We start from the raw sequence: 12,805 nt of genomic DNA, 5'->3' as shown, positions 1-12,805 counted from the left end.
TGACGTAATCACGAGTAGCTTTAGAAGCAAAAGAATTCCTATTTTCTTTCACTGGACAATTTATTGCAAGGTATCAATGGCTTTTTTCTTTAATGGGATTTCTTTAGCACTCATAAAATGCTGTCCTAATAGCATATCAGGGCAGTGCTGCATGGATGATGAGCATATCTGAAATGTGCCTTGGCTCAGTAATATTTAAAACCAGCTCACACGACAGCATTCGCCAGTTCAAAGAATAAAGCTGCTGTTAAATGAGGTAACAGGGTTATACATGTAAAAACAAGAAGCTTAAGCAATCAGCAGTGTCTTCTTTCAGTCCTCTTCCCTTTCCAATGTAATCACTAAAAATCACATCATACTGTGAAGACTGTCCTCTGTTGCTTTTAGATCGGTGAATGCCAACTGCCTGTAAACTGTCAACCTGAATGCATTTGACAGGGTAGAGGCGTACTCAATAATGGATCTGATTAACACTGTTCATGTGCACAAGCAAGCTCTCAGTCTCTCTCCAGCAAGGTCTGTGTTCGCATGTGAAGGTGCACTGACTGAGCAAGCACACGCTTGCGAAAACACCCTGGGTGCATGAAACTAGTGCAGGCAAGCATGCTAGAAAAGAGCATCTGAAGCCAAAGGCACCCCATGTCCATGTTCCCCCTCTGATAGAGCTGCGCTCGACGAGTAACCCTCACCAGACAGCCCTTTGATTCATGAGCTTGTTCCGTGCAGAGGTACCGAGCTCTTGTCAAAGTCAGCACTTTCCTCACCAGGGACAATGAAAATCCCCAACCTGTGATGTACAGCAAAACATGAGCAGTGAATGCAGCACGACTGGCTCAAGAGCCCAACATTTAGCTACAGGCACCCATACATGTATTTACAGCCATACCCACATCCATTTAGTAGCCATCACTTGACTATATCACATTAAGACTGTCATTTATAATATAGTAGAAACCATCTCTATGTTGATGATGCAGTCCTTTATCATAATGCCCAAGACAGCGCTTGTAGCTTAAAAAGTGTTTTAAATGCATGCAAAACCAAAGGCATGTTTATTTCCAAACTAAGAACTGAATAACTCAACATGATAGGCCACTCTTGCAAATTGCATACAGCTCAGTAACTGTATGTGATAAACACAGATTCAAACCCCCAAAGTACTGACTGACATTAGAGTTAAACCTGATCCTCTCATATAGAAATAATGCCTGTTTTCGCATATTCTGCAGATGCAGACTCGTGAAGCTTTAATTTCACTTCTCACAAGGAAGAAAGTCAAACTTGTTCTGCAGATTAATTTTGGCAACACAATCAAACTACAGGACTTGAGAGGCTTGCTTTCACATATGCAGTTTTTTTGAAAACAAGATTAATCTTCTTAACCACAACTTAAGCAACAGCTGACAGGAGGGTACTTACATTTAGCATACCTGCCTTACCCCTAATCACTGATACACACAAAGCAATAGCAGCCTTATGAGACGAACACACACACACAAACACACACGCACACACACAGCACAGCGGTGACGAAGCAGCAGTTAAACACTCAATGCACACAACTGTAAATGGTGAGAATGTAAAAATTCACAAATTAGAAAGGAAACTTTGATTGTATTGAGGTGACAAAACTTTTCAACTGTTTCTTGAATTATAAGGTCATTTTTGTCCCAATTCATATTGGATTTTTGAGGCTGATGTGGCTATTTGGTTGTTTAAAAATCAGCTAATGTTGGCTGTTATTATTTTTTTAGTTTAACACTTAACATAAATAAGCATTTTGATCATCAATACCAAATTTTTGTCAATATACCGTAAGTAACGGCATTTCAGTACTGAAATTTCATGTTACTTGCCAGCCGGCACACAAACACACACAAACACAGTACTGACACGTGACAAATATCTGCTGAATTCAGCCTTACTGACTTATACCACTTGAGCTCTAATAATTGGTTTTCACAATACATTATGGCCTCAATTGCTAATAGGCCTTTTTCACAGAAGACATTTTGCCACGTCATAGTAGTAAACCACAGGTTTAAACACTGAATTGAAGGATGGCTGAGTTCCATTGAGCTGCTCCGGTTTTACAGTCCTGGTATTGGGCTTGCTGCCTCGCTGTCATGACTTACTGGGACATTTAAATTCAACAGAACCATCTTTAATGCTATTAGTAACACCTGTGCTTTTCATGCTATGTCAGGTCAAAATGAGGGAAAGGTCTATTTCTAATGTGTGTCATAGTGTTAAAAAATAAACATTCTTAAAATAAAACAGAGCTAAAATGTCTGGTAGCATGGTGGCTGTGGTTTGTTCATCAGCCCTCCTCCTTGCTTCAGAAATTTGGATTATCTGGCTCCAGTAAATGCCACGATGGTGGCTAATGGTTAAGACAAACTGAGGTTTTTATGGTTTCTTCAGAAACATAATGGGTGATAATCATGTTTTTTTCTACAGGCTGTGGGTGACAGGTGGTGATGATTGCTGGAGGCTAAAGCTGGAAAAGGCAGGGGAGGGAGCTAAGAGTAATGTTCTTGAGGGGAAGGTGGTCAGAAATCCTAGCTACGCCCCTGGCTCTTTCTGCGTGCTAAGTCAAGTAATTAGAAATATTTAACGTTACAGCTGTCATATAAGCTACGTTTCATATTGCCCTTTCAAATATCTATCCGTTGCCTAGCCATGGTGTGTGGTGTTGCTGACAAGTCACGACAGGACCGACAGGAACGTACTACAAACATCACACTGTAACACACAGATAGTACCTAACTTTACCTGTTTCCCTCGTCCTGTCAGCTAAGTTAGCTACTAGCCTAGCTTAACATTTCCCTGCTAGCAAAGATGAGTCGGGACTTTCTGGTCACAGCAGTCGCACCAGATGGAAATGGATGTCGGGGGTAATGAAATAAACATTAAGGACGTGTAGGTTTTATTTAAAAAGGTGACAAAGTACCCATGTCTGCGGCGTCCATCCCGTAGCTAACTCCAACGACCGTGTCCCCATCATCGGATGCTGCGGCCACGGATAGCGGGCTCCCGTCCCTGGCCTCCGACAGCCCGACCGCTCCCTCGGCTGCTGCTTCCATTCAGCCTCCCGGAGGAAAAAACAGGCAAGCCCTCCGTATGAAAGACCCACAGCGACGGCGCGTTACCGATGGGAGGAAGGAGGAGTGTGTTGTCTGATAAGCGACAATATTCAAACGGAGGAATATGTGATAGTTATCCGCGATGGTCCCTTCATCTGTGCGGTGTTTCCTCACGACGGCGGCACGCGCTCCGCTCCTCTCTGGTCCACTGCACCGCACTTGCTGCTGCTGCTGCGCGGCTGCTGCCTGGTTTTGTGGCGGACGCGGTTGCGCCCTCTGCTGGAGACAGCCAGGAGCTCAGCGTATCCTCTCGGATGCTCTGAATCACACGCAGAGGTCAGCTTGGACTGATGGAGTCTGAGTGGTTGCATTACATTTACAAGTGCTCTTAATCCGTCTGGTGAGTCAACGCCTGTCTGTCATACATTTTACTTAATTTGCACTCCAAAAACTATTAACATAAACAGAAGAGTAGTGGCCAGCCAGAAAGATGGTTAAAAAATTATGATAAAAATCACATTTTCTCTTCCTTCTGACCTCTACATCTTAATCATATAGTATCCAGATAGATTAAAAAAAACTTGCTATATATACATACTAACTCAGTATAGAATTATTCAAATGCATCTTTATTTTTAACATGCCATTTTATGGCTTTTTATTGCTTCTTCAGAGGATGAGTTTAGTCTAATGTAATCCAATGGATGCCCCATTATTTTACATATGGTCCCTTAATATAAAGCCTTATGGTGAAACCTTGTGACATGTCTGTCAGTTGTGAGCAGGCAAAACAGAGTGATTTTACCTTCTCGCATTGTTCAATTTGAATTATTAGTCCAGAAAATTCTATTTTTGTGCAGCAGAGATTTTGTGGATTTATAATTAAACAATGTGAAAAGGTAAATGGTTAAACTGGTTCTCTACAAGCATCTCTGTTGTTTTTGGAACTCAGAGCACTGGATGTGTGAAGTATTTACCTCTCTACAAGCATTTTAATGTACAAATATGATATATACGAATCATAACTGTGCCTGTTATCTAAGTATTGCATTACTGCACTGTACTGTGTTGTGTTGTGACATTTACATTTTTCTAGCCAGGAGAACAAACCCCAGTTTCACCTTAAGCACTCATGAATGGTTTTCTCTCTCCCACACACACACACACACACGCACACACATTTCCATTTTACAGAATGAATGATCATCATGCACAATAGCTCAGGACAACATATCAACACATATTTTCTACAAGGAACACCAATGTAATATAACATAACTTGAAAAATGTTTTACTGTCAGACAATAAACATCACAAAAGCATCATTAGAATGACATAATTTTATTATGGAAATAACACCACGCATTCATCTACTAAACAAGTTACATTCAGGGAACCTTTCTCCTTCTCTCCAGACAACCAAATGAATGTAAGCTTGGCACGCCCAGGAGGTTTGCACGCCATTTAACATCAGGTCTGCTCTGTCCGCCATGCGGGTTTATGAGCAGACCGTCACTGGTCTGGGGTGGACCCAAACTATATCCACTGGTGCTTGGAGAGGCAGAGCAAGGAGATTAAAGGGCGATGGAAACAAATGGACAGAGTAAGTGAGGCATCAAACATCCATTCGGCATTTACAGGTATTGAGGAAGATCCTTCTCCACCACCTGGGGAGAAAGAAAGAGTAGAGGCTAATGTCAGTTGACATAATACACCCTGTATGTGCAGTTACAGCTGTAGTAACATCTTGCACTGTTTTTGTGAATTATGGGCTGTAGATATGTTTTACAAAGTGTGCTACAGCCAAGCTATATGCACTATACTATCTGTGGCACAGTAAGATGCTTGTACATACACTTGGATCATCCAGGGGTCCGTATCTCTTCACCACCTGACCCTCTCTGTTGATCAAAAACTAGAGAGAAAGTGGAAAAAGAGAAAACTGAAATACTTTCAACATGAAATCGATGAACAAAGATTCAGTTTCTGTTTTACTTCTAGAATAAAAGACTTTTTGAAATGCATTTACAGATTTCCTCCGATAATCTCTCTATACCCTCAAATATGGTACTGTTATGTGATAGAAGAGTAAACAAAGAGAGGGCTCCTGCTTAGCACTGATGCACAATAATACAGGAGCAGATGACGACTCGTCAGCTTAATCAACTCTGGTGATTCTAAATATGATAAATAACTGATAGAAAATATTTACCTTAGTGAAATTCCACTTGATGGTACTGCAGGAGTGAGAACAAAACATATGTTAGAAAATAATCACAGAGGAACACTATGATGATCAATAGCTGATTTAGTTTCAATCAATAGTATAATGTCATCATAATAGCAATATGCCTGCTATAATTAGCTGGGACAAGCCTTTGAGTCATACAGAGATGAATTAATTTGTTCACTACTTACTTTCCCAGGAAGCCTTTCCCGTTGGGCTGCTCTTTCAGCCACTTCCACAAAGGATGAGCGCTGGCCCCGTTCACATCGATCTTACTGAATATGTCAAACTGAGCGTTGTAGGATTCGGCAAACCGCTTGATCTGTGTTTCGTTGCCGGGCTCCTTCAAAGTAAAACAAGTGGAGAGACGTGAGTAATCGGCACTATTCAAGCCCCAAGATGCTTAAAAACTACAACTCCAATTCCAAAACGAGTTGGAAGCTGTGTGAAACATGAAAAAATCAGAATGTGATATCTGGTTTTGACATATACTCCATTAAAAAACAGTACAAAGACAATATATTTAATGTTTGATGAGCCACATCACAATCCCGGACCTGTTCAAACGTGTTGCTTTAATAAAACACTCATATGTTGCGTACCTGGTTCCCAAACTGGTTAGAAGGGAAGGCAAGGATGCGTAAACCTCTCTCAGCGTACTTGGCGTGCATTGCCGCAAACTGAGAGTAGTTTACTGGGGTTTTACCTCATTTAGAGGCAACGTTGGTGATGATGACAACATCTCCCCTGAGAACACAAAGAGACACACACATAATGTCACATAATGATACTACAGCAGGCTTGTAATGGGATCCTGCAGCAGATTTAGGGAGATAGTATGTCAGAGATAGAATTACCTGTATTTTTCTAAGGAGACCACATTGCCATCAATATCTGTGGCGGAGAAGTCATAAATAGACGTGGCCGTCTGCCAGTCCTCTGTCAAAGCAGACTGTCAGGAAGAAAGAAGAGTAAAAAAAGACCGGAGTGATGGGAATTTACACTAGACAACAGCACGTACAGCACGGATGCACTGTGATCTCTAATGTGTGCAAATCTTTAAAAAAAACACATACTAATTACATCAAACATAAAATAAATGAAAATAAAACAAAGACCACATCAATTTTCCTATAAGTAATGATGAACTCAGTTCAACAAAATCTGACACTGTCGAAAAGCAAGTTCCAGTATTGCAACGTAAACCCGTGTTTCAGTCCTGATCTTATTTTTTCTTACCATAGCCTGCAACAGGACAGCGAAAAGGACAGTGGACCCTATCTGCCGCATGACTGCCCTTCAGTAAGGTCCTCTGAGGGCAGAGAGCGATCAAATCTGTAAACCCCGAGTGGCTTCAGCTACACCCTCACTGTCAGACCACAGTCCCACTTACTGACCGAGCACACGTCCCAGTGCCCTTATGTACAGGGAGCGGGTGATCATTAACAGAATTGATAGGCTGCGACTCCCCGGTAGGTCCCTCTCTGCTGCTGACTAATAAATCCACATCAGAGATGCACGAGTTCTCTGGTCCACAGTCCGCAACACTGTCACAAACTCATGAAGAAAGTTGACTCCTTATAAAAGCAAAGATTTAGGCCAGAGGGGATTATGCTTCATGTGGCCAGGGCAAAGGGCAACAGTCTGAAGAAATGCATAAACTCGTTATGTAATGAGCTTAATATCAGAATGAAAAACAAAAAAGTTACATCAGTGAATGAGCATGATTTGCACCAGACACAACCTCATAAATCTCACCATGGCATAAAAGTCACAAAGAGACTAAACCCAAAACACTTGTTCAGTCTACCAAACCGTCATAATCCGGGAAAACAAGAGAGTTGGTGTTTCAAGTGATTAGAGAACAATAATCTGTTTTCAGAAGTCTAACAGCACCCTGTACCTGCCCACGTATGTCTCCTTCACATGTTGCCACTTTAAAGTCCAGTAAAACCAGTGGAACCACCAGCAGATCATTACACAACAAAGACAGTGAACAGGAGATACACTGATCTGATCTTTAAAGGATTATTTCCCAATTTTCTGGCAAGTCTAATAACATGCAGATATTGTACTGCATGATTCAAAATATACAAGAAAGTAGCCAAAAATATCTGAAAATTACAAGTAAACTACTTTTTCAGAGGGGCAGTGATAGATATCTTAGATTTACTATCAACTGAGGAGAAGAAAGGATTTCTAAAGGTCACACTTCATGCAATAACAGCTTCTTGGGTAAAATAGCTCGGAATGGTGGAAAGTAACTGAGTACATTTACTCCAGTACTGTAGTTATGTACAACTTTAAAGTACTTGTACTTCACTCCAGTACCTCCATTTTTGGAGTACTTTCCAATCCTACTCTATTTACTTTACAAATATAGTTCCTTGTCACTTTGAAGATCAATATCTATATATGAGATTATAAAACGTGATGCAGCAGTAGTTCAAATTAGCAAACCTCCAAACACATGCGCCCAATGAGTATTTTTACTTTTGATATTTATGGTATTTCGGTGCCAATACTTTAGTACTTTCACCTAAGTACAATTATAATGAATTGTGCAAGACTATTACTTTTGGAGTTATTACTTATCACTAGTTAGTTATTACTTATGGAGTATTCCTATAGTGTGGTATTGTTATTTTTACTTAAGGACTTCACTACTTTTCATGCCACTGACAGTTTGTAAGAGATACAGTGGGATGCTGGTACGATGACATTAATTTTCATTACTGGTATCATAAAATTTCATCTGGAACACAGTGTTTATATGACCATGTGCTATAAAACCTTTACACGACTGAGCCTGACGCTGTATTTCCCTGAATGATAAGCCTATCAGCTGATACCAGATGGGGCAGTGCAGCTGCAGAAACATCAGGTGCCGCAAACTTTTTACTCATTTTCATACTCCAACACCCCTCAGGTACAGATCGAAGTTCACTGCCTGTGTAATGTTCAGAATCGTGGCCGAACAGACTGACGGAAGAGGGGTTTATTATTCTAAGAGAAACCGCAGTTTGTCGGATGTGCTATGCAAAGTCACGAGGAGCAATACAGCATTTTCCGCCACAGACGGTAACCACTGAACATGGGCTATAATACAACATTAATTATAATTAGCATGCAAGATTTTATAAATGCACAGAAAGAGAGATGTAACAGACATCACTGATAAGGAGAATTTTATAACAAATCACAGGAGCACCCGCACACTACACATAATGAGAGTAGGACCGTATAGGTTTACGTTACCGTGGCGGGTAAAACAAAGTACAGTACCATCGCCAGTAGCACTCCGCTGCTCACCACCGTCCCAAGAGTCAAAATAACATATAAAGGCCTCATTTTCGTTACGAGGGAGGCCACATTTCTTTTAATCAATGGCTGTGTTGTAGCCGCTGGCTCCGCCCTGCAGTTTGTTGTGAAACAGCGGTGCGTGGAGGGCAGAGCAGAGAGGCGGGTCCAAACTGACGCGATGACGCAAATCCGTGCGTACGTCACCACTGTGCGTCGGTTAGACGAGAACGTGTGTATCGTTGTTCACAGGAGCCAAAGTAATAAATTAATATAAACCTAAATTTAGACCAAATCAAGAGCGAGTTGCACCGTTGAGGCGATATGGATGACGAAGAGGAAACATACAGACTGTGGAAGATTCGCAAAACCATCATGCAGGTGCGTTAGGTTGTAATATTTTTCAGCTTGCTAGCTTAGCATGTAGCTTAGCTAAAAAAGCGGTCCTCTCAGTGAAGTTGGACGATGGGGAGTTTGTTGAATTCATCGTCAGTGTAGACTGGCAATGTACTGACAAGTTATTTGTTTCTGGCTGTTGGTTAGTGTGATTTAGCAACAGCTGGCCCCGAGAAGCTAAGTGCCGTCTTGACTATTTGTAAAGGATGGCTGCTTTGTAGAGCAAGAGTCTTTCACTTTCAGGAAGCACTGAACTACTCTCAATTTGCGAAAACAACGTAAATGCCATTCCTCTGGACTGGGAGATTTCAATCCCGAACAGTGACCTAGGATCACACTTAAAGCTCTCTCTCACTTGTACACCCCCAGCTGTGCCATGACAGAGGCTACCTGGTGACACAGGACGAGTTGGACCAGACACTGGAGGAGTTCAAGAGTCAGTTTGGAGACAAACCCAGCGAGGGTCGCCCCAGGAGAACAGACCTCACTGTGCTGGTGGCGCACAACGATGACCCCACAGACCAAATGTTTGTTTTCTTTCCTGGTAGGTTAATATATAATATTAGATACTAGGTGGCTAGAATAAAAAAAAACAAAGATACACGATGCAGGGCTGTACGGTAACCTTTTTTGCACATAGAAGTGGTGCTGCAGAGGCATACCGTTTCTTAGCACAGGTCACAAGATTGTAGTATGACTGTAAAACATCTGGTGGCGTCTCTAAAACGAGTAGTGCAGCTCATCACTTAATGGGCATGTGACTGGCAGAGGACATCAATGTTGTAAACATGGCACCATCCAAACCTTCACAAAAAAATCTTTCTTCTTGATTTACCAATAATAGTGAATTGCAAGGACACAACACCTCTTGCCATACAGAACATTCACATATTACACTTTAAATGAGCTGTGTAAATCTTAGTAAATCGAGATCATATTACAGTATCTCTTATATTACATGCATATTGATCATACAGTGTAAATCTGTTATGTGTTTTTGTGACCTACACAACAAACACGGGAAGCTGTGTAACAGCTAAAAAGCAAAATCCAAAAGATTTCATTGTTCAGAGAGCAACAGATTCAAGTCATTGGCCACAACTCTGGTCTGTGTCTATGTCACTTAGTAAAGGAATTAAGGAATCTTTTCTGGAGCCTCCCTGCACCAGCAACAGAAAGAGCTGCTGTTCCTCGTTGAAAGCCAAGGGAATCCTCTTTCACACTGCATTTCACCTTCATTTTGGTTTCTTTTGTTGTGTTTCTTTCGTTTCTTCCTAGAGGGCTCATTTGGGATTTTAGTTTTGTTCTCTAAAATACTGCTTCATTTTTTCTTGTCATCTAGCTCACCTCAAACATATGCAGCAGATAACTCATCCGGCTTGTGAGTTGCGTCTTTGCCAGCACTACATTGCAGCAGAGTCTGTCCCACTTGAATTGTAGAAAATACTGGTCAATACTGATTTTGTCCTGCTTTTGGATGTTTTAATGAAAGAAATGCAGAAACCAACCAACAGGGAATAATGTTGTGGTCAGTTAATTTGCAATATGTTACTGTTACATGTTTAAATTGAGATATCTCAACAAATATAATTAAGCTACTGTCCTGATACATCAGATAAAGCAAAAACAATTAAAGTTCAATATCAGCAAGATGCTGAAAATGGTATTAATCAATCATAGAGAGCTAGGTATGTATTGATCATCTGTCTTGTATAAACATGCAGCATTCGTTTTCAGTTATACAAAACAGTAAGACCATTTTATCACAATATGAAGCTGTTACCCTACAACTCTGCACAGCCTGCATGTATATCTCGCACTGTAACACTCTGCAACTAGAGGAATTAAAGATGAGGCCAGTATAGAGTCTAATAGTGAGAAATGATGTTGCGCTTTGAGTTTATGGCTCTGCCCATGACACATGCAGCTGTGAGATATTATATATCACATAAGTCATCTTTTTGTTTACTTTTCAGAGGAGCCCAAGGTAGGAATCAAGACGATTAAGATGTACTGTCAGAGGATGCAGGAAGAGAACATCACACGAGCCATCATTGTTGTTCAGATGGGCATGACACCGTCAGCCAAACAGGTAAATGATGTTGTAGACATATTTTATATATTTACCTAGTGTAATTATTTTGTGACACTCTTGTCATTTTAACTTTCTTTCTGTTTTGGATCTTGCTTTCTTTTAAAAATATTTTTATATCTCCTTACAGTCTCTAGTTGACATGGCACCCAAATACATATTGGAACAGTTTCTACAGCAGGAGCTGCTTATTAACATCACAGAGCACGAGGTACACAGCAAACTGATAGTCCACTGCGTTTAGATGCCTTTGCGTAATTTATATGTAATTACATTTTTGTTTTGTGTGCATTTTATGTTTGTCTTTCAGCTTGTTCCAGAGCACATTGTTATGACAAAGGAGGAGGTGACTGAACTTCTGGCAAGATAGTATCCTTACACACACTACACTGCTTAGAGTAATTGATTTAACAATGTTTGAAACAGCGTTACCTGCAGAAGAGGCACTTGGTCATCTTCAGACTACTTATCTACTTGCCAATAAAAATGAATCTGAAGGGAAGATGTATTTGTTATCATCCCTTAACATTTTCACCCCAGTAAATTAAAGGAAAGTCAGTTGCCGAGGATCCAGGCCGGGGACCCTGTGGCTCGCTACTTTGGTTTGAAAAGAGGACAGGTGAGGCACTATCACGTTACATGGCTGCGTGGTGCTTTGTATTTGATCTTGAGTTTAATGAACAGCTTTTCCATAAACATAAGCTTTTTGAACCCACTACTTACTTGTTAGACAACATGATGTTTTAAAGACATTTAAAGGATAATTCTGGTTATTACAGTGTGGGTCAAATTGTGTTTTTTTTCCTTGTTTCAACTAACTTGGTAAATCCAGTGTTATTACTACTGATAGGAACGCTGGCCAAAACTACTAAATAAGACACATATTGTGATAAACCAGTGACCTGACAGACATGGAGGTCATCATTTCCATGGAATGTGTGATAGCAGCTTTCCTTTGAATAAACCACTATTCATATTCAAAAACAAGCAACATGCACATTGCGTTCAAAGTGTTGCCAGTGCTTCATTTAAATGTCTGGCTGTGAGGAAGGACTGTGAGCAGTGTGGCAGCCTAAAAATGTACTGTTTTTCTTCAAATGTCCAGGTTGTAAAGATCATCAGACCTAGTGAAACAGCGGGGAGGTACATCACATACAGGCTGGTGCAGTGACAGACAGGTCAGTGTGTTATGGACATAATCAGCCGGTGATTTTGAGCTCAGATTAAAAACTGACCGTGTGCAGAATTAAGTATTTTTGTAGTTTGTTTGTTCGTTTGTAGAATAAACATTTAAAGATCCCACATAGTTTTTATTTTTCTCATTTAGTCTGGTTTAGAAGACCTCTGCCTTGGTTACAGTTGAGACGATGCTATGGTTTACATTATTCAGTTACTCAAGATTTTCTTTGGATCAACATTTAGGAGCCCCAGCGAAGGAAACTGAAGACGTTACATCTTTCATCACTCATCCATGGATTCTACTTCTGCTTTTTACCTATGTTGTTTAAATTGTTTCTCTTGTAATTACTAATTCTGTAAAATAAACAATCTAAAATGTAATCACATTCTTTGTCAAGCTGATTTAGCTCACATTATTTCATACAGTTTTATAATTCTACGTTATGCTGTAGTGGTTTTAGATGCTTACCTTCTTTTTCCTTTTGAAAGCCATGCTGTACCTGCTGTAGACTGATGCTTTTAGAA

General features: G+C 40.5%; 3 protein-coding genes across 6 annotated transcripts in view; 1 reads left to right on the top strand and 2 right to left on the bottom strand.

The window, feature by feature from the left end:
- Window positions 1–3,240, bottom strand: part of pip5k1ca (phosphatidylinositol-4-phosphate 5-kinase, type I, gamma a) — a 48,414-nt gene extending 45,174 nt beyond the window's left edge. Inside the window, exon 1 of the mRNA XM_041934674.1 lies at window positions 2,954–3,240. Within this exon, the coding sequence (XP_041790608.1) occupies window positions 2,954–3,086 (133 nt within the window). The 5' untranslated portion in view covers window positions 3,087–3,240. The remainder of the gene's footprint in view (window positions 1–2,953) is intronic.
- A 1,173-nt stretch (window positions 3,241–4,413) lies between these two features.
- On the bottom strand, window positions 4,414–12,800 carry gpx4a (glutathione peroxidase 4a). 4 transcript variants are annotated; one of them, XM_041934618.1, is made up of 7 exons: window positions 12,750–12,800; window positions 6,171–6,265; window positions 5,916–6,060; window positions 5,505–5,656; window positions 5,299–5,323; window positions 4,942–5,001; window positions 4,414–4,753 (listed from the first exon to the last, which is right to left on the bottom strand). In XM_041934618.1, exons 1-7 carry the CDS (start codon window positions 12,771–12,773, stop codon window positions 4,721–4,723), a joined length of 534 nt encoding a protein of 177 aa, XP_041790552.1. In that variant the 5' UTR covers window positions 12,774–12,800; the 3' UTR covers window positions 4,414–4,720. The 4 variants fall into 4 exon arrangements, with proteins under 4 accessions (XP_041790552.1, XP_041790550.1, XP_041790548.1 ...); XM_041934616.1 differs by lacking the exon at window positions 12,750–12,800 and adding an exon at window positions 8,599–8,738; XM_041934614.1 differs by lacking the exon at window positions 12,750–12,800 and adding an exon at window positions 8,572–8,734.
- On the top strand, window positions 8,822–12,661 carry polr2eb (RNA polymerase II, I and III subunit E, b). Its single transcript, XM_041934613.1, has 8 exons — window positions 8,822–8,994; window positions 9,379–9,553; window positions 10,986–11,101; window positions 11,232–11,312; window positions 11,412–11,470; window positions 11,642–11,720; window positions 12,207–12,279; window positions 12,524–12,661. The coding sequence occupies exons 1-7, from the start codon at window positions 8,938–8,940 to the stop codon at window positions 12,270–12,272; spliced, it is 633 nt and encodes a 210-aa protein (XP_041790547.1). The 5' UTR covers window positions 8,822–8,937; the 3' UTR covers window positions 12,273–12,279; window positions 12,524–12,661.
- Window positions 12,801–12,805: the final 5 nt, after the last annotated feature.

Source organism: Chelmon rostratus, chromosome 4 (assembly GCF_017976325.1).
Source record: "Chelmon rostratus isolate fCheRos1 chromosome 4, fCheRos1.pri, whole genome shotgun sequence".
Classification (NCBI taxonomy): Eukaryota; Metazoa; Chordata; class Actinopteri; order Chaetodontiformes; family Chaetodontidae; genus Chelmon; species Chelmon rostratus.
This window is presented reverse-complemented; position numbering and strand designations above follow the sequence as displayed.